Here is a 26517-nt window from a genome sequence, read left to right as displayed (position 1 = left end):
GGTGAAATCATCCTAATATTGTACGGTCTTTTAAAACATGCAGACATAAGGGGAGGGTACAGGAGTGAAAACCGGTTTCATCAAGGACAACAAAACTTTATTTGGTAAAAAAAAAAAATATATATATATATATATATATATATATATATATATATAAAACACAAATCTCCTTAAAAGAAGAATAAGTCTGCACTCACGAAGTTTGTCCCAATCTTCTTTTTATTTCGTTGTAATCACTCCAGCATAGCAAAATTAACCAACGCGTTTCGCAACTGACTATATATATATACACATATATGTGTATGTGTGTCTCGTGGGAGGGACTACCAAGAGCTTGCTGGGTTGTGCTAATAACTGGCTCAGTTTGTGATCATCAGCACTTTCCTATTAGAACAGGAAAACCCACCCATCTGGAGTCTACTTGTAAAAGGTTAAGTGTGGTGAAGTTTAAATGAATATAGCTTCTGTACTAATGTCCTGTTATGTGTACAAGGTCCACCCCGACCCCTAAAAAATAAAACGTTGTTCATGCTTCACTCTCTGTATGGTACCATAAATATTAGTTTGAAAGGCCCCCCAATTACATTTCAATGTATAGTCCCTTGGCACATGATTAAAAGCCAATTTACATGTTCAGACCAAAATGCAATGAGTAGCCAACACAAGTTTCATTACCCAAATATTTTTGGGCAAATTCATCAGGGTTAGAGGAGTAAACGGTCATGCAGTAGTACACCATACCACATCGCCACCAGGTGACGGCATAGCAGAGGGCGAGCACGTCTCTTGGTTCTTGCTCGCTGTCAAAGAGAACAAGGTAACTTCTCTGCCCCCGACAACCCCCCCCCCCCCAATGGCAATCACCCACTGCTGGGCCCCCTCCCCTCGTAATGCCCTGTCGCCCGGGCTAGACCGTATTCCCCCACCCACCATCCCCAGAGCAGAGTGTCCAAGGAGGGGCTTACGATAGCGAAGGTTAGAAATGTACAGATAACTACGTTTTCTTTTACAGGAATTTATCAGTATGTATATAATGTCATGCTTAACACTTTTCTTTCAGCATTCAATGTATTGTGTTTTCTCTGAGTTGTTGTATTTAAGCTGGGGCGGGTGAGGTCAATATTAGGGGCAGGGGTGCACTTAGGGTCCCTTTACGGCATCCTTTTTATACCAAATTTAACATCAGCATCCCTGGACCCTTCAGTGTGTGCTCCCACCTAGCTGAAAGGAGGCTGCAGGGGCGCGGGGTTCAGGCGGTCGCTGACAAGCTTACTTTATCTATCAACCATCCATGCAGGAGCATTTGGTCACAAGCTAGCACTGGCCCTTGGGGGACGAGGAAAATGGGTGTAAGGGGTGCCCACAGTAGGTATCCTAAGGGCAGCCGGGCCCCCTGCACAAGAACTCCTGAGGCGGGAGAGCTCCTAGTATGGGAGAGGGAAGGTGGGGCCCGCTCACAAGGAGGGCCCCCATCCTTTGAGACCGAGGAGGTGCAAGTAGAAGGGGCACAGAGCCAGTCTTCATCTCACACTGAACGGTTATGGAGCTTTGTTGGTTGCATAGGAACAGACTAGTTATGGTTAGGTGATTCTCATGTACTGGGGTCTGTTAAGGCTAGTTCTCATTTGTAAGCAAGATGTAAATAATGTGGTTACTGTGCAAAATGTTACTGTAAAATGTTTTGTGTGTAAAAATAATAAATACGGCCATGGGTTTTACAACCCTTAACCCAAAGAAATAAGGAATGGGCTCATGACATTGTCTTGGACATTGATGTTTGGTAGGTAATGGTGAGTACCCATGTGACATCAGCGACTCCCTGGCCATATTGATGCAGGAAACAAACATAACTAGTTCAGTAGCCTTCCCATTAGAATCAATTAGCCATCAGTTTACTGGAAACCTATTGTGTAGAAACTTTATTAATTCCCTTCAGTAGCTAACCAAATAAAAGTGGAACCTAAATTCAGAGCTGCCAAGTGGACAAAGTCATGTAGGACACACTCAGCAAGTTTTGGCTCTTTAAGAAACTGCACTTTCAACACAGAGCTTTAAGTCCATGCTTGCAATAATAAAAGTGAAAATACAAGTTGTAGAATTCACTAGGCTGCTAGTTAAAACGCTACATGCTTATAGGGCAAACTCCTCAGATGCTGCCATCAAACAATGGAACTTTCCAAACTCGCATAAATAGCTGCAATTGAAGATCTAAAGTACTACAATTAGATTTAGTCAACAAACCAACAAAATCACTTCCTTTTAGATTTTTATTATTTAAATACACCATACTAGAGCAAATGCCTCAGAAAATATCACAAATAAAAGATTTGTCTTCATTCAGCAAGTAGGTGAAAATTTCTACACAGTAGCTGCTATGAGCCATTTTTAGTATGGGAAGTAGCAACATTTGATGAAAACAGGTACATGCATACATAGATTGTATTTTACAGAGCTAGATAGACGTGATTGTGACGGGGTACCACAAAAGCCACAGATCTTCTTTTATCTTATGTTCAGTTTGATTGAAACACGTTTCCTTACAACACTTAAATATACAAAGAGCGAAGAGAATGTTGTCAAGGTAAAAACAGGGGGTGCGCGCCCTGGCCCGTGCCCTGCTAATTGATAGCAAGGGTAGGGACTCCGATTTCGATGCTTGCTTTAATTAGCGTCATTAGTCATTTTTTCCCTCAAAATGTCCTCGGTGGATCTCTTCTGCGGTTGCTCGACAGTCTCCCATTAGCACAGGTTCATAGAGTCCGTAATGCTCGTCTTCAGTCATTTGAAATACACCGAAAAACGTGGGGAGGGCAGTCAAGAGTAAAGGTGCAATGGCATGGAGCCGGCGCGGCGGCCAGCTACAAAGGTGACTCGACTCGTCCGCGGGAGACACATGGCATCCATCTGCGATGAACAAAATCTGAGATGAAGGCACACATTTCTCATTCCTCTGACCTTTTAACAGACCTGGAAAACAGAAAAATGGGAGAATTTAGCGTCAGTGTTGCATGTGCGGCCCAACACAACACACGTAAAGGAGTTTATGTTATTTCAATCCACTTCAGGCATAAATTATAGAACTCAAATCTAAGGCAGAGGAAATATTTAAATCTAGGATGTGCCAACTCTAAGGGCCATCCTATGGGGCTGGATTGCATTTGTAAGACCCTGTAGGATTTAACATACACGTTGAATGCATTTTATGGCAGGCAGTGCCCCTGCCAGCTCCATTCCACTTTTTATTTTAATATTTATATCTGAAGGCAATGGAGTGGCACTGGCCTAAAACACTAGAGTAAGACAGTTTACACCCACAATTTAATGCCATAGTATTTAAACGCTGCCTCTCGATTTCGAGTGAGGTAGAGTGTGAGAAGGAGCTAAGGGCTAGAATACGAGGTTTCCTCCTCCACTCACTGAGTATTTTCAATAGTTGTTTTTAATGTTAATCTAATGTGTAAATATCTTGCTGGACATAACAGACTTCCAGTTTAGCTCAGCGGGAGGCACTTATTTGGCAGGAGGCAAACGAGAAGTGGCCTTTCAGGGAGGGTATATATACCCTGCTATAGTGATCCATAAAGCTATGTTATCAAATGAACAGCACATGTCAAAGGTAAAACAGTAACTATAGCTTAGAATACCTTTTGGTGTAAAACAGTCAAAACACAAACCAGTGAAAGCGAATTCATTAAACCAAAAAGTAACTAAGAAGAAATGGAATTAGAGAAATCAAAAAGCAGGGAGATCATATGAAGAGGCAAGCCATTATTAGGTACAAAAGTAATCTTCACTGAGCAAATTTCATATGACATATTTGGTAGAAAATGCAGCATCATTTTTAGTGAAAGTTATAGAAGTTTGGCAGTGCGTTTTTAAATGTCAAAAATGTTGATATTGCACGCAGGCTGAAGACCAGTCTAATCATCCGGCTTCAGCCTTCTATTCTGAGGTCTCCAGTATAGCATGTTATCGGTGCGTGAGACTTGATAGTCAGCCGTTGGATGACATGAATTACGCAAAGGTAATAGGAGAATGATCGGATCTGTGGCCTGCTACAATATGGCCTGAAGAACTCTGACTCGGCAATGCTTCAGCAAAACCAGAGAAACATCTGTTACTAAAATGGCATTAATCCCTTTAACAGCCAGGACAGGGCTGCCACCTGAGGCTAACACTACCAAAACCAGAACCTACCTTTAATCCAGAGGCCAGAGGAGCATCTATGAAGACATTTGCAATTTTCACTTAGATTAAGCAAGCTCGTTGTATTGATTTGCGGTGTATATTTTGTGTCCACAGCAGGTTTAAATTAAATTGCTTTTATATTCCACTTGCTACCCCTGACGAGGCGTTGAAGTGCTTCAGAAGCTCGCTTAGTTGTTGGGGATCCCCTCTTAACCCACATCCTAGTTCTTCAGTGTTTTCCAGGGGAAAATAAAGTATCTTGCAAAGTTATCTCTTTGGCCTACAAACCAGGGCATGGCAAAGTGTCTTCTTTCGTAAGGGGCAAACCTCATCAGCTTGTTCAAATCAGGCCAATCATTTGAGGGTGCCACAAAAATGTCAAAAATGAGGAAAAGGTCTCTGTGAAACAAAATCCGTGCTTTCCTGACCGGAGAAGTGCTTCTAACGTTTCAAAAAGTAAAAAAAATAAAATAATACATTTGGATCATAAAGTAATTGTTTGCATTTAGCACCACTGTAGAGTAACACCATGCACAGTGGTAATGTTGTTGAATTGAAACAAAGGAGAAAGGGTATGGCCTAAAAAGTCATCTGAAACTTCCTTCCAATTAAAGAGATGTACTGAAAAAAATGCAAGAGCGTCAACTATACAAATACAATCTACTGAGGTTTGCATCCTTATGTGGTCTCTGAAAAAGTGTGTTCAGAGACAGGGGAGTTAATTCACACAGAACCTTCATATCCTATTTTGGTATTTTTTCATTTGAAACTCTTCTTTTGCAATGTTAGCTAATGTAACTTGAGCAAAGAATTATAGAACCATGAGCCTTCACATGGAGGTGGTAATGAATTGAGATAATTAAAAATGCCAAGCTGGGTAAAACTCCAGGCCCCGGCAACTGGGGTGGACTTCCACGCCCTGTAATGCCTGTAATTATTGAAAAGGAATACCATTCATCTGAACTTTATGGGTTTGAAAGTCCATCTAGAGCTTTCCCGGCGTTCTTTTTGCATTTACTTCATCCAAGTTGCACACCGCGCACCGTCCACTGCTAACGCCCCCCCCCCTCCCCCTCCCCCTCCACGCACACACTTTCGAGCTAATTAAAGCGCTTGAAGCTTGGAAGTTTAATTCCCTGGGGTTGAAGCTCAGTGTGAGAAAGGTAATTTGTCTGTCCAGAACAAAGAGATTAGGTAGCAGCCGGTAAGCATATTCAATAAATGAGCATCAAATGTCCTACACTGTGGACACAGACAACACCCATTACGGAACTGCAAGGGAATTGCAGAGTGACATGTAAACTAGAAGACACTCCATTTTTACAAGCACTACCAGGACGGAAAAAAGGGGGAAAAAAGCAAAGATCACTTCATATTTATCCGCAGTTAATGGGCGCTGCAGAAAAACGAAAAGCTTGAAAAGTGTGTGTAATGATCTGTGAGATTGCTGGGGGCGTTTCTTTGAGAGCAGGTCTCCGTTTTCAAGCAGGTGACGCTACAATCTCCTCTGTGTGAGGCCAGGGTTTGTTATATATAAAAAAAAATCATAAAATGGAGGCAGCGGGGTGAGAGAGCATTGTGTGTCGCCGTTTGCAATTAAAAGTGTCCTTCCAAACCTACCAGTCGGTGGGGTGGAATACCACCCAGGATCCGCGGCGCAGGGGCGCGGGCACGCCCCGCGGCTCGGTGCGGGTGCTCAACCCCACGGACCCCAATTACTGCCGTGGGCCTGGCCGCGCTTTACCCACCACATCCTGTTTGCAAAACACAATCAGGCTCGCAGTGGGCTGGCGGCTAGATTTACTTCGGCAGATATTTCGGGGTTACAGCGCTCTTCGTGGGCTACTTCCTCCCTTCAGTCATTTTGTGAGAAAATGACCTTTCTCGCGAGCACAAAACCTGAAGGAATGCTCCTCCTGTTATGAGGCCGGCCAGACAATAAAAAACAGAACTGTGGAAAAAAAGCGCTACCGTGAAATGCTAAAAATGTAAGCTTTGCTTACTGGAGGAGGGGGGCAAACAGAAGCTTGAAATCGTTAAAATGTTCTCATGGTGGGCCTGTGCACCGCCCCACGCAATCCATTATAACTTGGGCTTCAATAAACAAATCCATGGTTAATTAAGCGGCATTCCACCGCGCACACGTATAGTAACCTTCATGAGAACTGTTTCCGGAGTGTGCACGAGGAACTCTATACGAAGCTGCTCCAGCACGGCTGCCTGTGAGCGAACACGCCTTCAACCCTGCATTTGATATTTATGGCCTTATTTAAAATCCCACCTAAAACCAGGTTCGGCTTAAACCGGGATTACAAATCGAGTGGTAATTAGCTCACTTGCAGGTTTTCCACTGCACGTTTTTGCAAGATAAAACCTAAAAGTTTTACACATTGAAATAAGTGGGAAAACGTGGTATTACTGCATTCTAACCCACTCTGAAGCGTGGAACTCAGAACGGTGCTGTAATACCGCACTCCGTGGCAGCAGTATTTGCTGGGGTGGTATTACCGCAACAATTAACGTGGCCCTTGCAGTCACATTCTGGTCCAGCTGTTTAAAAGCTCCGACATGCGGGTACTTGGTCCTGCAGCTGCTGTGTACCTCAAGGCTATAGAAACAACAAATATACATGATGGGAAGAGTTTGAACAAGGTTAAGGAGAAAACTCCCTGGAGATATATTTTGCTACAGGGTTGCATCGGTCTTGTTTCTAAATCTATGTATCCACTCTGAAATAAAAGGAGTAATATGGGAGCCTCGTTTTAGGACTAGGATGATGCAAGGATGGCAAAGGAGGTCTTTATTATCCCTGAAGCAGTCAACAAGACTATCATTCCAGCAGATATTGAAGCCTGAAGTTGAACTGAATGAAGTCCATTAGCCTTTTACAAGCAGAAGAGCATTGCACGTTGAAAACACAGGGCCTTGTTATTTCTGGTATGGAGTACTCCTGTGAAACAATACGCACATGAACCATCCCTTCCGACACTAGGCCAATCACAAGTCACCACCTTGCTCGGTCGATCATCATTTTGGCCAGTTTTGTGTCAACCACATCAACTTCATTCAGCCAGACCTTTGGATAAAGGTATGTTGGCTGTATTGTATACCAATATACAGCAATGTAGAGGGCACAGTAGTTTACACGTCTCCCTCAAACTCAGGAGTTATGCAAAACTGTACAAGATATTCTATCTTGTAGTCTGGGTGCTTAGCTTCGAGGATCAGCGCGGTCATAATTATCGCAATCAATTTACCCAACCACGTCAAACACAGAAAATGTGGTGAAGCAACACTGGGCATGAATTATGCCAATTTTGGAAGGTATTGCTCAGCTACTCACAAAATACTATAACCTAGCCAATCAAAATGCTACGGTGCTGAACGTGAATGCCTTCAGTCTGGGTTACTGCAGACATGTACATACTCATATGCCCCTTAGGCAGCAAGAAATTGATAGAGATGTTCAATGTAATTTGAACCGTGGATAATTACTCTGGATGCCTTCCATCCCCTCATTTTAGCTTGCCTGTGCCAAAACATCCATTCCTTTTGTGGCAAGAGCGTTACACTGATTTGTATGCATATTCTGGGCGATGGGTCCTGAGCTCACTGTGCCAAAGCCAGTCAAGCTGGAGCAAACTGACGAGGCACAGAATGAAACATGCCTGGGGTTAATAGTGCGCCTTCTCTGAGGGAAAAGTGTTCTAGCAGTCGAGGCCATTCGTCTGCTTTATGGCGAGGTTAAAGAGGATTTGCACAAGAAGGATCACTGTCAGCAATGGTGCAAATGCGCAAAAACAATGAAATGGGATTCACCTAGAATAATTCAAAATGGTCTAACTTTAACATTTGCACGCGTCACTATTGCCATCTACACCCAGAACCTCCACTAGGGTCAGGTTTATCTTTCAGAGGGTGGGTTGCCATATTCAAAGAACAATAAGTAAAGGGCAAAACAAACACAAAGAGACATTACCAACTATGCCAGGTAAGAACACAATATATTAAAAAAGAGAAGAAACAATACAGTGAATAAAAAGATGTAGGAGAAAGGCGCCAGTTCTGGGCACAATCGAGCAGTTCAGTGTGTGTTTTAATGTGTGGCCACTCACTCCCCTGTAAGTAGCCATGGTGGCCTAGTATTCTACTTTGAGCACTGTATGGACAGGAATTTTCAGACCAGTATTGTGATGAAACAGCATCATCAGTGAAGTGGAAAAGCATGGTCAGATCCAGGAAGCACATGAGAAGCTAATGGAGGTGGTGTGGTTGTAATGCATATATCTCACAGGATAAGCAGGAAGTCTAACCTTTCTATTTGATATTTTAAAGTTCGTCGAAAAAAACATTAAAGACGTGCACTGGCTGAAGTGCATGGCTTGTACTCTTGCCAACTCTCAGCCTTGATCCCACTCACACAATGGCATTTTAGATCTCCATAAAACTTGTCAGAGTCCATTATAAACACAGTTCCTGCCCATTAGGACCACAGAGGAATTGATTTCATTTAATAAATATGGTTTGGCGATCAATAGTCGCCCGGCCAAAATGAAGAGAAAAGTCATAAGTAGAGTGCACTTTTTAATCCCCATGACCACTACCTGTCGTAATGCCATCTTATGTTACTAATGGAGTTCCTGTGGAACTTAAAGCAGAAATCCTCGGATTCATCTGTATACAGCAGGTCTAGCATCCTGAGTTGTATGCTGATCTTACCAGCAAGTCACAACTGCAGCACACTGACATATGGGATTATAAGGTTTTAATGACCAATTGTAATTTTATTTGTATACGGTTTGCACCCAAAAGTCTTAAAAGTACTAAAACAAGTAGCTTATCAATTTACCCGCTGAAAAGCAAATTCTGCTGCAAACGAGTTGGTCGATTAAGCCAAGCACAAACTAAAATAAAATACCTATGTGACCATACAGCTATGCCTGCTTCGTGCACAACGGAGATTTCTTACTATTTTTAACAGTCAGGGTCTATGGAATCAGATGTCCACACTTCTAAAATGAAAACGTGAAGTACGGTTTAGCCCAATTAATTACTGCATTTTTCAATATTGTGTTGTAGGATTGGCTCTAATATTCCAGGAAATCGTATATTATTCCACTAAGTGGCTTATTTGAGCACGTGGTTAATTACACTCATTGCTTATTTACACTGTTTTGCACCTTTGTTTCAGAGATCAATTTCAATAAAGGCCTTTGTAGATTACTTTGATTGGATTTGCCCAGACGTTTGGTGCTAGATAGCCACCAGCTCCAAAAGCCAACGGGATGGATAGAATTAACAACTTTAAATTGAGACAAGTGCCACTATGGGACAAGTTCCTACCTACAAGTACATAACTCTGTACCCAACAACATATGCACTGGGAGAGGACTGGGAACATGTTCAAAGACAGAAGAGACACAGACCGAGAATATTTCAGATTGGATTATCACAATGGTGATGACGAGAAAATTCACTATGCATGTTTGCGGGGGATTATGTTGGGGTGGAGCAAGGAAGAAAGGGTAGGGGATGAAAACAGGATTTAAGCATCGGTTTCATAGCAGTGGATAAATGAGCATGCTGGTAAATCTGTACTATTCAGCAATACCTGTCGAAAACCATCAAAGAGATAGGTTACTTGAGTGACATCAGAAAGAGAAGAGGGGAGTGGGTGGGGCTTGCCTACCCAAAAGAAAGGAATGTGCTAAATCACACTGTAGAACAGAATTTCATTTTACCAAGAAGGCAAGTACCGATGGGGAGTAGGAGAGGACCCATTATGTGTAAAATTATAGAGACAGGTCCTGAAACAAATCTAAGCAGAACCATGATTAAAATGTGTGAAAAGGAGTGCTGAACTGACATTTGGGATTTTAAATTCTGTGAAATGTATTTTACTTGATGCATATGCTGCACGGTCCATTTTGAAAGTATAAGAACATCACAGGAACATAGTGACATTATGTAAAGCACTAAAATGACCACATCTAACCCATCCCTGACAAGTAGGAATTACAGAGGCAGATGGATGGTGAAAGCTGAAAGTAACCGCACTTCTATCAAAAACCACAAAAAAAAAAAACACTGCAGAAGAAGTAATGTCGAGTCATGTTCACTTGTAAAACTCAAAATGGCAGCTTATGTGACTTCATGGAAGGATGGCTTAATTTAGGAGTGTCCGACACTTATCATGACTGCCAGGGCCACGCCAGGCTATAGGAGTAGCCATAATACATGAATATACAATAAGTAACAGAGGCAGCGTAAAATCAGGTACAACTCCAAGCCTCATGGAAAGACGTTGGGTATTCCTTGGTAAAGGTCTATAGTTTGAAATTGGATAGCAATGTCATAAAAGGAAGTGCTAGAGCAACCCTAAGCATTTGCAGAGTGTTTTCACTGCAGAAAATAAACATAAAATAATGCGACTAAAGTAAAAAAAAAAAAAAAACAGCTTATCCAAAGTGGATTACCACTAAGTAAAGTGAGGACATCGCATTTGTACGTGAAAGCATGTCCGAAACAAACTTCTTTCTGATGTAGTGCTGAGGAAGAGTCGACATGTTTCAGGGATTTTTGTACCACTGAGCGATTTTTGCACATAAATGTTAGTTTTGGAATCCCTAGTAGAGGCATTACCCCTTGTAAATCTATAAAGAATTACATCTGAAGTGTACACTTTTTGTTTCAACGCAATAACTCAGTGCCATGCGATTGCCTGAGTTAATGATGGAAAAGTCAAATATACCATCAGAGCTGATGGAAAAATCTATCAGCAATCTGAAATTAAAATTCGGCGGTGGTCAATAAGATTTAATATCGATGCAAGTGGTGCACTAAAGAGTAAATGAATCAATGTCATCAATACATAATCAGTATGAAATATGATGTGAATAAAATTGGGTGCAGGAGTCATCTATTCACTCGTTCCTGAACCAGGGTGGAGCGAGCGGTCTCCGCGCGAGCTTGACAGTAATTGTTACAAATTAGGCGCAGCAGTTATCAAAGCGCATTTGCTCGCAGTGCCAAGAAATGAAAATATTAAAATGGATCGAAATTGTCCATTCAAAAAGAGCTGGGGTTCTCAAAACTCATGATATCAGAGGCCACTTTCCTTGTCTGAAAAATTACCGACCCATCATCCAAGAAGATGCCTTTATCGTAATCTCTATGCGTCTCTTTGAAATTCGGCTACAAATTCAATGTTTTCCCCATCATCATATTCAAAATGAAAGGGTGCAATGCTTTCATACTCTACTGAGGGAGATTCATCAGATGCCGTGATGTAGGTGTTCCAGATCAGTTCCCGAGTGTCACAATAAAGAGGATGTGGAGAATGGAAGCAGAACAGCTTGTGTTATCACAAAATAACCCTGGAGATAAATGATGATTTCAAATTTCGGTTCTGACACATCGATTAATGTACGGGTCACAGGTTGAAGTCTGAAAGTATAAATGCTCTAACTGGTGCTCATGTGCACTTTACTCTTCCCATAAGCAAATGTATTCATGATTTCAACTCCTTCAGGTGAACAACTGTCCACTGGGCATGAAAATGCTTTCAAAGCAATTCAGACACCTCTAACTTGCTTATTCGTTCCAGTCTCGTAAGTACAACCTTTGTGAAGAAGTCTGACATCATGGATGTATCGCCAGGAAGGCGTCCAGTCCACATGTTGCAACAAATGTTACAACTACCTGGAGGATGAATCAATCATGGGATAGGTAGAGAACATGATGGGACTCAGCCCAAGTATACATGGGAGTCAGAGTTGCCAGACAGCAAAGTTGCAGATCCTTTACAAGGAACAGCTACCTCTTCCCTAACCCTCAGACCTGATAGCTGAAACCCTGGGTCTCCAGACCACCATGGTCTAGTCCTACCAGTAATCAGGGTTTCAAGTGTGTAGCAAATCCGGACAACTTGGAATCACAACATCACCATCCTTACAGCACATCTAGCCTTTAGGCGTTTTGTATATATAAAAAAGTACTTTGGTTCTCCAACCCAAAAAAAAAAAAAGATTGGGTAAGTTTGCTACCATAGATGCAGAGCTTAGAAGAACTCTACTATAGCCACACCAGTCTGACTTACTTTGACCTGTATCATTTCATGTGGTTTAGCCTTATTTCTAATGTGCAAGATTTGTCACAGCAAGCCAATGGAAAATGAATTTCTTTGAGATCCAGACAAAAAAACACAACATACCTCCCTATTTCAATAAGTACCATCATTCAGCCAGCTCACGCCTAATATGAAGACCTGCTTTACAAGTGATTACAATCTACCATGGTCTATGTTCCTCACACCAACAAAGCAAGCAGACAGGCGGGTGTAGGCCATTCTCCACTGCTCAACTTTTAATCCATTTCTAAAAGCACCAACTGGGACCTCAACAAACATTTCCTCCCAGCTGTCTTTGCCATAGGGTTCACTTTTTTACTCGCTGTACAATGGTTCATTAGACTGTCGCTCTTTAGGCCTTTGAACACCGATAAAGGATTCTGTTTGACCAAACATACACATATTCTGACGTAAGAGGGGAGAAAAGGAGTACCTTTCGTAGTTGAGGATAAGGACATAGAAGCAAGAAAATCTATATTACTTCCAAACATGCCAGACACACTTTACCACAACATTTAGCTTGTTTTTGATTTTCACCAGATGTGAATTAACATGCTAAACTATCGAACACTTCTATGATGATTGATTGGTTCAATTGACCTGGATCCATTCCTTTAGAGAATGACGAGTTATCCGATTAGTTGTATCAGTAGTCATTGCTAGAAAGCGTTTCTTTGTGCTATCCGCTATAAAAGACTATCGATAATTTGCTGCTTCGTTCTTTAAAGCAAGATTTAAGCGCTCCTCCTCATTCACAAGTTTTGAAAGTGGTGACCAGTATATCATAAAGAGGAAACTGATGAATAGGACATAGGTACATAAAATTCTGGTCATTTTGTGTCGAATAACGATAGTGGCAGTATCATGATGAGCTTTCGTGGCGCACAGCTGAGTGCCTGTTTCACGCCCCTGTATTCTTGCATTTTTATTTCCAAGATTACGTATTCTTAGAAGGTGCTACCTGTGATTTAGTATTGTGCACAGCATTAAAACCAGCACTGCAGGTAGCATCAATTGGCAGATTTGTTGTCACTCACCACAAAGCTGATAGTTGGGTGGAAATTAAAAAACAGACTATTTTTTGCATCAGAGCAGATTGTAGATTTGGTGCACAATAAGGCCTACTTAGGCTGAACGTGGGAAATCTAATGCAGCTTCTACTGTGTGCTAGTTCAACAACAACAACAAAATGTTTACCTATCTGGTATTTTGGAAAGCAATTGCACCAAGATACACATAGGTAATGTGCACCGTGCCACCGCAGAGTATCCAGAGTTAACTGAAAGAGCCAAGTTATTTTTGTGTACGTAAAATGGCAATGCACACAACTTCACGTATCCAGAAAGTTAAATATACAAAAGGACCCACTCGCCTTTTGAAATGTACCAAGGATGCAGACACAAGCCCAGAAAACAGATCTTTGACAAAATGTCCAGTTTACATACTTAAATATGCTCACTTTCACATATACATGAGTATTAAGTTGCTGAAAAAAAACTAAGATGTGAGAGAGAAGCAGAACCTTTGCAAACGGCACAAGATAAAAGTTAAGAGACTTTACACGACTTATATTGAATATAAAAGTTCACCTTTTGGTCTGGCAGTAGCGGACTGCTCTGCAGTGAATTCAAGTGCCCATTGATGAGAGCTGTGGGTCTGTCGTGTTCACAAAATAAACTGCCGTTGATGTAGTGAAATTTGTCTCCGGGAACCAGCCGATTCCGGCACGTAGAGCACGTAAAACACTGAAAGCAAAAACATCACGGTTTAAGGCATTGCGGACAGCAGGATGGTCAAGTATACATTTAGGGCAATGGAAATGGGCAAGAAAAAAACTCAAGTGGACGTTATATGAACATGCCACCAAATGACAGTATATTGCCAAAAAGAATATAAAGCCCAGTGTAATACAACATCAAAACCCAAAGAATCAGCAAAAGGAGTGGAGTGGAGGATAAATCACCAGAGTTGAGTGCCTAACATTCATGTTTCGGGATAATCATGCTCCTAAAATTGATAGTGAGGCTTGAACCACTGAAATCAGGGAAAACCCAGATAGCTGTGAAATATCAACATTAGGCCTGGCCACAGGGAAGAACAACTAGTGCAGTGAGGAGGAAGTGACGCATACACTCCTCGAAAATTGTTGTTACGGCATCCTCCTGAGGACAACCGCAACATAGAGGCCATGTGCAATTTGGAACTACCGGATGTATGCTTCTGCTGATTTGAAAGTCAAGCATGACACTTGTTCTGCAAAGCACTGGAAAAATATAGTCTACCAAGAAAATGTAAGGCTTAAAAAAGGTTGATTTTTTTTATGAGACAAAAAAATTCAAATTGAGTATATTTAAGTATCTTTGTTTTTACAAAGTCCTCCATAGCACAATTATACATTTACATAGCCTGGGAACTAACAGGTGGAGTTATTATTACTCATTTATCAACCTTGGAACACTAAACGATAGCTTGGCATTGCTTGGATTTACATCTAACTGAAATTACAGATAGCTCTCTTCAGAGGGTGCGGCAACCCATCAAGCACTCATTAAAGCTCTATATCCCATTATACAGTGCACTGCTGCATAACTGGACTTGCCGTAGTTCTATATCCCATTATACAGCATGCTGCTGCATAACTGGACCTGTGGAAGTTCGAGATCCCATTATCCAATGCACTGCTGGATAACTGGGCTGGTGGTAGTTCTATATCCCATTATACAATGCACTGCTGCATAACTGGACCTGCCGTAGTTCTATATCCCATTATAGAGCACACTGCTGCATAACTGGACCTGTGGAAGTTCTAGATCCCATTATACAATGCACTGCTGGATAACTGGGCTGGTGGTAGTTCTATATCCCATTATACAGTGCACTGCTGCATAACTGGACCTGTCATAGTTCTATGTCCCATTATAGAGCACACTGCTGCATAACTGGACCTGTGCAAGTTCTAGATCCCATTATACAATGCACTGCTGGATAACTGGGCTGGTGGTAGTTCTATATCCCATTATACAGTGCACTGCTGCATTACTGGATCTGTGGTAGTTGTATATCCTCTTATACAATGCACTGGTGCATAACAGGGCATGTGAAGTTCTGTATCGCATTATACAGCACACTGCTGCATAACTGGACCTGTGGTAGTTTTCTATATTCCATTATATAATGCCCCTCAGCATAACTGGGCATATGGAAGTTCTATATCCAATTGTACAATACACTGCTGCATAACTGAACTGTTGAAGCTCTCTATCCCATTATATGGTACACTATTGAAGAACGACCTCTAGAACATGAAAACATGCATGTCTTCTATGGGGTATAAAGACAAATGTTTAACAAAGTGCACTCCTTTGCTCACGAGTAAAGGATTCTGGGCAAGCATGGCTACAAAGAACAGACTCCAAGAAGGAAGAAAGTCTTGTTGGTAGTGGCAGGCCACAGGTCATCTTTATTCTAGGCCCATCATATAGTCTATAAACACCAAACAACTGCACACAACCCTGTGAGGTAACTGACCAGCGTATCAAGGTATGAGCCTAAGCTGTCAATCGGTTTTTAGTCATGTGTGACACCACAAGTGAACTTTGGAGTTTAAGACAACATTTGTGGACATGTTGATCTAAATGTGCCTACAACAGAGAGACAAACAGAACTAAAAAAACCCAGAATGCAAAGGACTTCATGCTGAATATCCAGAATGTCACGTAAAATGAGACCACCTAACAACTATGTAACAAAGATCTGCAAATTGTAACGAAGCAAGGCCTCCTTTTCACCCAGAAGGATTCCAGGTAAGTGTTCATAACAACAGTGTACCCTAGTGGCAGCAGTGATGCTTTAAATGTGAGCTTCAGCCAAACACTATCCCTTACAGGTGTGCAGCAATTCGCACACACTGCTGTCTGTGTGACTTGTGAGGGAGATCCAGCTGGCGCACACTGAACCGGAGTCACAACTAATACCATCATGGGGCGTGGCAATGATTTAAGGGAAAACAGAGAAAAATGAAAATATAAACACAGAAGACATAGAAAGCAGATCAGAAGAAGTCCTCCAAACACCATGTCAATGAAAACTCCCCGGCTGTGAAGGCGTACCTTAAGATGGTAGACGTTGCCCTGCGCCCTCATGACTAGCTCGCTGGCTGGAATGGACTGCCCGCAGGCACTGCAGGCCCCGCTGTTCCCAAATAACCTGAAAGCAGAAGGGAGAACTCATTAACAATGCAGCCAAAACAGGTGAGCACCCTGGAAACGACTTGCCGCAAGGAGGGCGGCGCGCGACGAGTTACAACTCCCGCCAAGCATAAAGCGCCATTCTGCTCCAGCACACACTTTATCAGATTCCTGGGTTCATCCTAAAACAGATACAATTCATGACTGGGGTTTAAATGCATTGTGTCCTTGAGATGATAGGAAGAAGTCCTTTCTGGCGCTTTAATCATATCTGGAGATATGAGTCATCGCAAGGGTTAAGGGGATTTGATTGTATATCTAAGAAGACATCATGCTCCGGGTATTGAAACTCCCGGGCAGCTCGATCAGCGCCGAGTTTCCATTAGAATCGCTCGGCTCTCCAGGTTGATATATAATGTGTATGGGTTAACCTTTTCAATCATGGTGTCAACACTACAGATTTGCCCCTGCTCATCTCTTTCATCCTAACCTTCTCTCCCTCTCTCTCTCTCTTTTGATAATGAAATGCTTGCTCCAACTTCCCTCTATCTGCTCCTGAGTCCACAATTTAGATTACTTCATCTCGGCTAGCAACAAACTGAATGAAATTTCGATTTGAGCAGAAAGTAATTTGCCGGGATCTGGGCCCATTTGTCATCATATCTCTCTGGGTGTTTGCTGTATCGCTGCAGTTTTCCTATGCAATCAAATGAGACCACAACATCTGCCATGAGGTGGAGAGGGATGAGGGTGGGGAGAGGGAGAGGGGGGTGGATGTACACCAAATGCCTCAAGTGTGTTTAAATGTGCGCCACCTCCTCTCTTTTTTTAATTAATATTGAATTTTCATTTGGACAGAACTGGCGGAGCCCCAGAGAGCTTAATTTGCCATCATCATTTTTTGAAACCTGAGATGCAAAATGAGCAGCAGCTAAAAAAAGGGGGATGCAGTGGGGTGTGGGGTGGGGGGTGGGAGTGTATGGGATATGGGGGTCTGAACGAACACAATTAGAAATCTCTCCGAGCATTGTACAGCGCCCCCAAACTCTCCCTGCCCACCCAGCCCCACCAGTTAAGGGTTAGCCCTTTCAAAGACATCCCCACAAAGGCAGTCCTGCAGAAAATAAGACAGTGACTTTAAGAGGACAGTAGGGCTGTCCGAGCCAGACCACAGGGACTGACACCACCCCAGCCCTATCGACCTTACAGAGTTAATGGCCTGCTAGAAACGCTTACATTTTCAATTAACTGTGCACCTCCAGATAGGAGAGCGCTGTGCTGTCCTCAGAATGCGACTGACTCTGCCCCATTCCTACAAGCCTTCCAAAGGGCAGTGGCCAGTGGCCAGTCTTGAAGCCCCTGTCTTTCACAGTTGGAATGTCCCCTTCTGGGGCGGGGGGGGGGGGGTTTACTAGCAGCTGAGCCCTGCATGCATGGGAAGCTGCCCTTGTCCAGTGCCCCCCCCCGCCTTCGAGGGGTGGTGGTCTGGCTAGAAACTCCTACCCTTTCATGGAATCCCCCCACAGTCTGCCTGGCATTTGAAAACCGTTGGCACAGCCCCCACTGCCCTACCAGAGGTGTTGGCCTTTCTTGAAGTGCCCATCTTAAGACAGCCCCCTCAGGCTGAGGGAGAACAGCTCCTAGCCGACGGTAACATGCCCCGACCAGCCCCCCCAGAGCTCAAGACTTTGAGCCTACAGTCCAGTCTCAGGCGAGTGTGGGGGTGCAAGTGGGAGAGAGGGGGCGGAATGGCTCTGCACTGCCGATCCCGGCGTCACTGAGGAGGCTTGTCATGTTCAAAGCTACTAATTTGCTGTCGCCACTTTATTGAAAATAGCCTGTAAGTTGTTATTAAATGTATCGACTGCGCGACAGGGAGAGTAGTAAACCTGCCCCTTAAGATGGCTTTTAATGGGAAGCCCGAGAAACAAATTTTGCAGCAGCATCGATTCGGGGAGTTCAATCAAAACTCCATTTCAAAACTAATTAGTCTGAGCTCGCGGATCGCACACGGACACGCTCGCGCAGAATGCGACGGTGACAGTGGTGGGGTGGGGGCCGGCGAGCGCACGCGCCCCTCCCTGCGTCACCCCGCCAGCAGTGCACGGAGGGGGGCCCACTCCGTGTGAACAGCCTGGAACAAGAGCACGCGCACACGTGGGTGCACGCGCACACAAAGGGAGCTGTGCTTCACCGGTCCCAAATAAAGGGATGCGGCACCCTGGGTGCAGATTTCAAGTAACCACGTGCACTGTTTCTACTGGGCCCAGCCGAGGCACCATGTCCTCAAGGAAGTTCGTGCATTCAAATTATTACACCAGCGCTACTAATAGGCTACAATAATAATTTCCAACCCATCACCAGAATTATCTTCATATTGCCCAAATCTCGTTCTAACAATTGGTGCCAGCTGAAACCATTTGTAACTAGCCAACTGGAACATCGATCACCAACGATAACATGCTGGCCTATGCACCTCCATCAATCTGCAAAAACCATAACGTGCCTCCTTGTGCATGGCCCACTCGAGAATGCAATCCGAACCACGCCTACACCCACCACATGTGCTCCATTCCTGCAAATGTCCGTCGCCCATCATGTATGCACAATTCACATGCAACAAACACACCCTCACCACACACAAACTTAATTCACAACTACCTGGTTTCATGTTGTCGATGCCACCACGGCCGTTAGAGAGAGTCCACAGCCCCCAAGTCAGCACTGCCACCAAAAAGAAGAGCCCACCTGACCCAACCACAGCCCCAAGGCACCTGCAGTCACGTGAGCACTCACGTGCCGGGCACCACGGCGCACCAGGCGTCGAAGCCTTGAGCACGCTGCCCCTTGTTTTGCAAACTTCTCTACTATCCGCTGGGCGTTTGGCAAAACAGCCCAATTTCACCCCCACGCCGTCGTGAACCTCCGACCACCGAGGGGCACAGACACCTGCCCTAACTGCTGCAGAGGCATTTGTGTAAATTGCAGCAGTCTTATATCTATGGTCACACACAGTGAATAAATGCATGCGTGCACCTAAAAATCTACCCCCTATCCCACTTAAGAATGGAGACCCTACCTGAGCACTGCCAGAGGCACAACGCCCCCCCAGAACGCCCTACTGGCCCAGTGCTCTTGAAGGCCGGCAGCGCCGGGGCCGAGTCACTCCAAACCCAGGGCGCGATGGTTCTTTTTAGGCCCTGGTAAGTCTGGAAGCTCCCACGCGTCCCCACGGGCCTATCCGGAGTATTCACAAAGGCTACACGTGTAACTCTAGACTCCCTCCCGCGGCCCCCCTTGGAAAAAAAGTTGTTTTCACGGTTCTCCTCGGGAGCTGCGCGGTTAATTATCTGAAAAGAGATTGTTCCGAGCAGTGTTTGATTTAAAGGGCTCGAGGCCTTGGGTGCTCAATTAAGGAGCTATCAGTCTCAGGCCGGACTTTAATGGGCTCCCTCTCTTTAACTCGGGGAGGGGGGAGCTGGCCAGGGTCAGGCTAATTAAAGCCAGGGGACTCTTAATTGTGATGACAGACTCTGTCTCAGTTTCCTCTCTGGGTCCTCGGTCCAGGGAGGTCGTTAATATTTCAGCATCTGGTCGGGGTGATCAATCACACGCACCCAGAGTCTGCCATGCAAGAGGGATAGACGGGGTGTTTTTTTTTTTACTTGTTGGGGGGGGCAGAGGAGACGACACTGCGGGCTCACAGCGCAGTCTTTTTTTAAATTTTATTTGTTAAGCTCGGAGTCTAATCAGGAACCACTGAAAACGCAGAAAAAAACTTAACATAACAAGCCTCTCTAGTTTCCCACGTCCTTGCGTGAGTAGTTGTTGCTCTGCATTTTTCGGAGTTTTGTCCTGAACTAGAATTTCCGGAATACACATCACAAACCCGGGCTGAGGAACCGGACATTTCAGCAACAATACCTGCATCGTCGACTAAAGCGTCAACTAAATAAAAACAACTCAAAGGGGTGACCTTTTTCAAAAGGGGATCTGCGCATAACCGTGACCCATCGCCAACCCTCAGCTTTCAATGAATAGACGAATGCACTCTGGGAGTCGTAGTTCTCAATGACAAACAGAGATGAGATAACTGGATTACAGTACGAGATTACAGCTAGGGAATCCAAGGCTTGGAAGAATGACCATGCTAGATGGGGGTGGTCTAAAAACTAAAAAAAACAATCAAGTTTATAAAGGACGAGACTGTCCAAAGAAATATAGGACTGGACATTGGGCGGTGACACTACTCTTAAGGAAGTGCGTGTCTGAAATTCTGAAACATTTTGTAAAGCAGTACAATTCTGCTATAAAATGATTATTGTGGGTTGATACATCAATAAACAACCCCTCCATGAATGCAATTGTATCTTACTGCTACGTAATGGTGTGTTTCGATAGTTAAAAAGCAGAAAATAAATATAAATACAGAATAAATCCGCTTCACTGGAGTCACAGCAGCAAGCTCAGAAAAGCTCAAACAGACCCTGGAAAGGGAAAGAGGGTGGAAGAGGCAGAAGGAAAGCCCAGTTTGAGAGGACAATGTCATCTCCCCAATGCCTTGGCTGTGAGAGCAGCCACCCACCAGCTGCCTAAAAGCGGCCAGCGCATATCCATCGCCGCTCCTGCAGATTGTTTTTCTTTTCCATCAGACATTTTCTGTTTAATGTGATTTCAGAACCAACTCTATTAAATGCTACAGAGAAATGCACTAGAGAAATGACGCCTGCGGCCAAGTCCATTAAAGGGCCTTCGGAATAACCACAGCCAGAGACGCTTAAAAGCACCAGGAGCTGTTGGTAGGAAGGTGGTGTGTGTCTGTGCGCCGAGGAGGGAGGGGGAGGCCTCATGGCAAGTGCATTAGAGAGGGGGAGAGAGGCTGGCAGAGGGGACCTCGGCCAAATTATGCTCGGTTAATTCAGAGTAACAGATCTGCCCCCAAGTGAATTGGAGGCCTCGAATTAATTCTGTTATGACAAATCAAGATAAACGTTCCCCTTAAATTGCATGCGATTTAATTAATTTCTGAGATCCCGGCTTTCGTTCCCTCCTAGCTAATAGTTCACAGGCTCCTCTGCTGTCATTGTGCTTGAGTGGGCAGGCTTCAAAGTGATATTAAAGAGCCGACTATTGGATTTACCTGGTAAGTCCTATTGGAGAAAGGCCATTTAATTACCTAGTCGGTTCTATTAAAGGGACAAGCTTCCCCCTGAAACTGGCAGCTGGCGGTTGATTACCAGGAAAATGAAGTGTCTGCTTGAATGTGTGTGGGGCCTTTATTAAAACAGGCAACAGGGTGCACACAGCAGACCAAATACAGCAACTGCAACTACCCTCGTGACTGTGCGGAGAAATCTCAACTATGCACACAAAACTGCCCAGACCCCCCGAGGCATTAGAGCTTTCTTTAGTCAGACCTTTTTTACCAGACATCAGTAAGCATCCTGGAAAATATTATTTAATTGGGCCCATTAATGGGGTGCCCTACAAATTTAAGCCTGCTTAGAGCTGTAGAAAAGACAATACAGATAACATGTAAGGCATGCTGATGGTAGGGTGCCATTTGACAGCTCTATCTATGATGTGACCAGACAGAAGCAGAATGTTGGCTTATGTCAGGTATGAGTGTTTAGAATTTTTTTTTTGTATTTTGTGGTTGCAGGTTTGCATTTTTCAAACTTGCAAACTCAGAACATGCACCAGAAAGAAACAAGCAATGGCAAAGCCATTAGTGTTGATGTCTTTTTGGCTTTGTCAATGCATTGTTGTGTTTTTTTGCAAATCTTTGGGCAAGGAAAGCTGCTGGGCTCTGGTCAATAAAAAAACATGAATACAAAAAAAGAATAAAAACAAGAATTTGTTTTGGTCTCAACAAGTGCACATTGCCATAGCAGTCCCTGGCACTGAAGGCAGCTACTTTGTGTGTGGATGTGCAATTGTCACCCCGAGTGGGACGAGTATGCTCAGACGCGAGTCCCATGCTCTCCATGCCACTGGAATCAGGCTATCCTGGCTGATGACAGCTGATAGCCAGAAACAGGTCCTAGGATGCTTGATTCCGGTCCAGGGAAGACATGGCTTGGCAGTTCGAGCTGGACTGTTCCCATGAGGCACAGGGTCAAGGTTGATTTGCATATGGCCATGTCTGAACTGGGGTGGTGTGGTGAGCAAAATAACGATGGATTAAACCCAGATCTGTGACTGGGGGTGAATGTTTTGCCATTGTGCAACATTCCGTCCATCAATTGTTGTTTTTGCATTTGTCACCCCGAGTGGGAAGGGTATGCCCAGACATTGGTCCCGTGCTCACTACGCCACTGGAGTCAAGCTATCCTGGCTGATGACAGCTGATAGCCAGAAACCGGTCCTAGGATGCTTGATTCCAGTCCAGGGAAGACATGGCTTGGCCATTCAGGCTGGAGTGTTCCCAACAATTGTTGTTTTTGCAGAGAGGTTTTAAGGCATGGGCAAAATGGGCCCTGGCCTAGGGGCAATAGCCTTTCACGGGGCCCCAATAGAGAGCCATCTCAGTCCCGCTGGGAGTCTAGCCTTGATGACTATGAATTATTCTAAGAGAGATTGTTTACAATACAGTTTTCTTTCATTTATTTTTAATGTGGGTGATGTATGGGAGTCTATTGCTGACAGAAAAAGGTCAACACCATGCAACAGCCATATTTATTTTTAAATGTTAGATCAAAAAAGGACCTCACATATGGGAAATGGGGAGTCCCAAAGATTATTTGCAATATTAGTGAGCTCCTGCTGAAATTTCATACAGAAAACATGCCAATATCCTTGAATATTACATGCAAACACATTTAGAATTTGGACCAGTGTGCCCGTGCACTGGCCGTGACCTGAGCAAATAGAGCATGAAAGAACTGAAATTGGATCATCACGTCAACGCTGTTCCGAACAGGGGACCCAAATTATGTTTGGCCAAGGGCCCCTGACATCCTTAAGATCTCCCTGAATGTGTGACTCTGAAAGGAGGGAATGCGGTCACTGACACTTAAGTTAGTTAGCCAATGGCTGAAGTAAGCGGACCCTTTGCCACATGCTTTATGCTGTAGGGGGGGGGCAAAAGAAACATGTAAATGACAGTAAAGGACCAATGGTGAAAAGGGCTTGCTGAAAGCTTTTACAAGTACATAATTTAGGCATATCATTGTTTTTAAATCAGAAAGGCTTGTCCAAAGCAAGGCCAAAAAGAAATGAGAAATTCACAGAATGTGGAACTAAGATCCGACCTGTGGCATCTCAAGATGACCATTAAAGTCACACGCTTAGCAACATGAAGAATACATTCCAATAAATAAATGTATATTCTGAATAAGAATTAGTGCAAATTACTTCAAAAAATAACTCAGCCGCTCTTGTTCAGACACTCCGCTTAGAACTTTTGCTGGCTAGCACTTCTACAAATGCTCTGGGTATATAGATGGGCATATCATATACTAAATGTGAGAAAACATACTTTAAGAGCTCTCTTAAAGTACGAAACCTTTATGGGTAGGACGAGTATTTATACTTTTAATAATAATCTTGTAGTATCTACATTGCACTTTAATTGCACTATATCACTTTTACAGACTTGGTCACCTGCACATTAAAGTTATTTAAAAAAAATATGATACCATGCCTTAGCTTCAACCTAAACAATGCACATTTCCCTCAGTTATCCCACTACAGGTCCTATACAGCTTCTCTAGAGTAGAAGACCTATCAAAAATATTTGCGATTTACATTAAATCACAGTGTTCAACATTGCATTATTGAGCTTCGTTTAGGGATTTTGCCGTTAAATGCCTTTATTAAACATTGGAAGAAAACAAGTGACAAGACAGGACTATGCAATTTATGTAAAGGAGGAGAACAAAATGTAGTCAATGAGCTATATATTTACCCCAATAAAATCTTAGTAGAAGCTTGACTTGCTTTTTTAAAACTGATATGTTTTAGATATAATCTACTCAGTATTGATGACTTGATCGCCTTCATTCTTTTACCCCTAAATGAATGTGTCGGTTACAATTTGTATACATTTTAAAATCCTTTTTACTATTGTTTTAAAAGAATTTATATTTACAGTCATTAAGATTGATAACGATGTATTAACTTTGTATTTATCTCAATTGCTGATCTCTGCAGAGGTCTAAATCAATGAAATAAAAATCAAACTCCCAGAATGCACTGACTTGTTAAATGAAACATCAAGACTGAAAACAAAGTGAGATAGAACCCTTTTACCCTATCTTGCTAATGCGATTAGTTCACAGTCAAGAATTTTCTACGTGCCATGCTATTTTTAGGTTTGATTGGCCTATACCAACATCAATGATGCCACTACTTTGTTCCCTTTCCAAAGGATTGGTCACTTAGATTTAGCAAATCTCAGGAATCACCAGTCTACTTAAGTTTTATGCTTTAGTTTGCTCATGTGTTTGGGGTCATAATCAAGTCTAGAAGTCCCAGAAGCAAGCATATGTCTAAGGTCTTAATGTCTCCTTTTCTGGTCCTTCTTGACCTTTTGATAGGCGCCTTGATACCTTCGGGTTATTGTTCTGCGCATTACAAATTAATTTTCAATTCAATTTCAATTCAATTCAGAAAGCATAAACCTGACTGCATCTCCGGAATTTGCTGGAGTTAGATAGGGAACAGGTTGAACTCAACAAACCCATGGTGAGAACCATATATCGAATCTCTACCTCCTCTGCCATGGAACCTTATCTAACATTTGTGACAAAACCATACCATCGTTTTCTTTTATTGAGATTTAGGTTCAATCTTATCCATCTAGTGCTGGGTTCCAACATAAAGTGGGGGACCCTTGAAATTACCCCACCTTGCACTTGTGATAGCTTCTCAAATCAGGACACAGTCCACTTTGTGATGTTTTGCGAACACTATCTGGAGCCCCGGAAAAAGTTTTTATATCCCATTTTGAAGGAACTTAATTTTGTCCAAGTAAGGCCTGCACTTTTACACCTGCAAATGTTGAACACTGTGCAGGTCACATATGGTGTAGCCAGTTTCTTGGTGGCGGCTGCCCGATTGAATAAGGCAAGACCTACCCAGACAAATATACATCCTGGTTGACATTTTATCAACTTTATTCCGGGACACCGGATAAGGATCATTGGGACATGGAGGCGCTTGTCTTTTTCTGGTCCTTTTCTTATAGTGAACCTGTTTTGTATTCATATTTTTTAATAACAAAAAAACTTCTTTTAAAAAAACCTTTTTTAATGAATCATTTTAGGAACTGCAACATGTGTATAGTTTGTTTAATTGCTAATTTTAATCTATTTGTATAGTTCTTATTTTTAAAAAATGAATTGTGTATTGCTTTTATGGTTTTAATTAACCGAATAAAGATATTTGACTGACTGACTGACTGACTGGATGAGATCCTCGCACATGGACCTGGGAAACTTGGGAGGTTTGGGTAACGTCACCTCAATGTTCTGGCAATCACTGGAGTGGTGGAAGGGAGAGCACAAGCAGGAAAAATTAAAAAGAGACAACAGGCAAGTGAAAATGCAGGGGAATAAAATGAGGAAGTAGAGATGGATGGGATGGGATAAGATTTTATACTATACCAGCAAGACTACAAGCCCCAGAATGAAAAACAAAACCCTGGGTTGGATGAGCATCTCACGCATGGACGTTGCTATCTTGAGACATCTACCTTACTGTGATGTAGACACATTACACAAATATCTTAAAAGATGTCTTTATAACAGGTGGCAACTCCATCCTTTCCGGGTTTTTCTTGCAGCATTCTAGAACTATAGTCGACATTAAAAGTACCAAAAAGCCAGGATTTGGCGATGCATCATAGAGAATAGGCGACCACTCGGCTCCCATGTCTTTTGTGTGGGCCTCAGTCAGTGTTCCTGTATGTTACTGAAAGATTTCCCAAGGTCCATGCGTGAGTAGGTTACCCTGTAAAGTTTTTTTTTCTTTAGTTTAAAGGATTTGCATTCTCATTGATCCTATATTAAA

At 43.1% G+C, this 26517-nt stretch overlaps 1 protein-coding gene across 3 annotated transcripts in view; it reads right to left on the bottom strand.

The window, feature by feature from the left end:
• Positions 1 to 2253: 2253 nt before the first annotated feature.
• Positions 2254 to 26517, bottom strand: part of LMO4 (LIM domain only 4) — a 39987-nt gene continuing 15723 nt past the window's right edge. For all 3 annotated transcript variants that reach the window (XM_078645932.1, XM_078645945.1, XM_078645940.1), the window contains exons 3-5: positions 16426 to 16522; positions 13906 to 14061; positions 2254 to 2967 (exon numbers count right to left, since the gene is read on the bottom strand). In XM_078645932.1, coding sequence (XP_078502058.1) covers positions 2959 to 2967; positions 13906 to 14061; positions 16426 to 16522 — 262 coding nt within the window. In that variant the 3' untranslated portion in view covers positions 2254 to 2958. The remainder of the gene's footprint in view (positions 2968 to 13905; positions 14062 to 16425; positions 16523 to 26517) is intronic.

The sequence above is a fragment of the Lissotriton helveticus genome, chromosome 1_1 (assembly GCF_964261635.1).
Source record: "Lissotriton helveticus chromosome 1_1, aLisHel1.1, whole genome shotgun sequence".
In the NCBI taxonomy this organism is placed as follows: Eukaryota; Metazoa; Chordata; class Amphibia; order Caudata; family Salamandridae; genus Lissotriton; species Lissotriton helveticus.
This window is presented reverse-complemented; position numbering and strand designations above follow the sequence as displayed.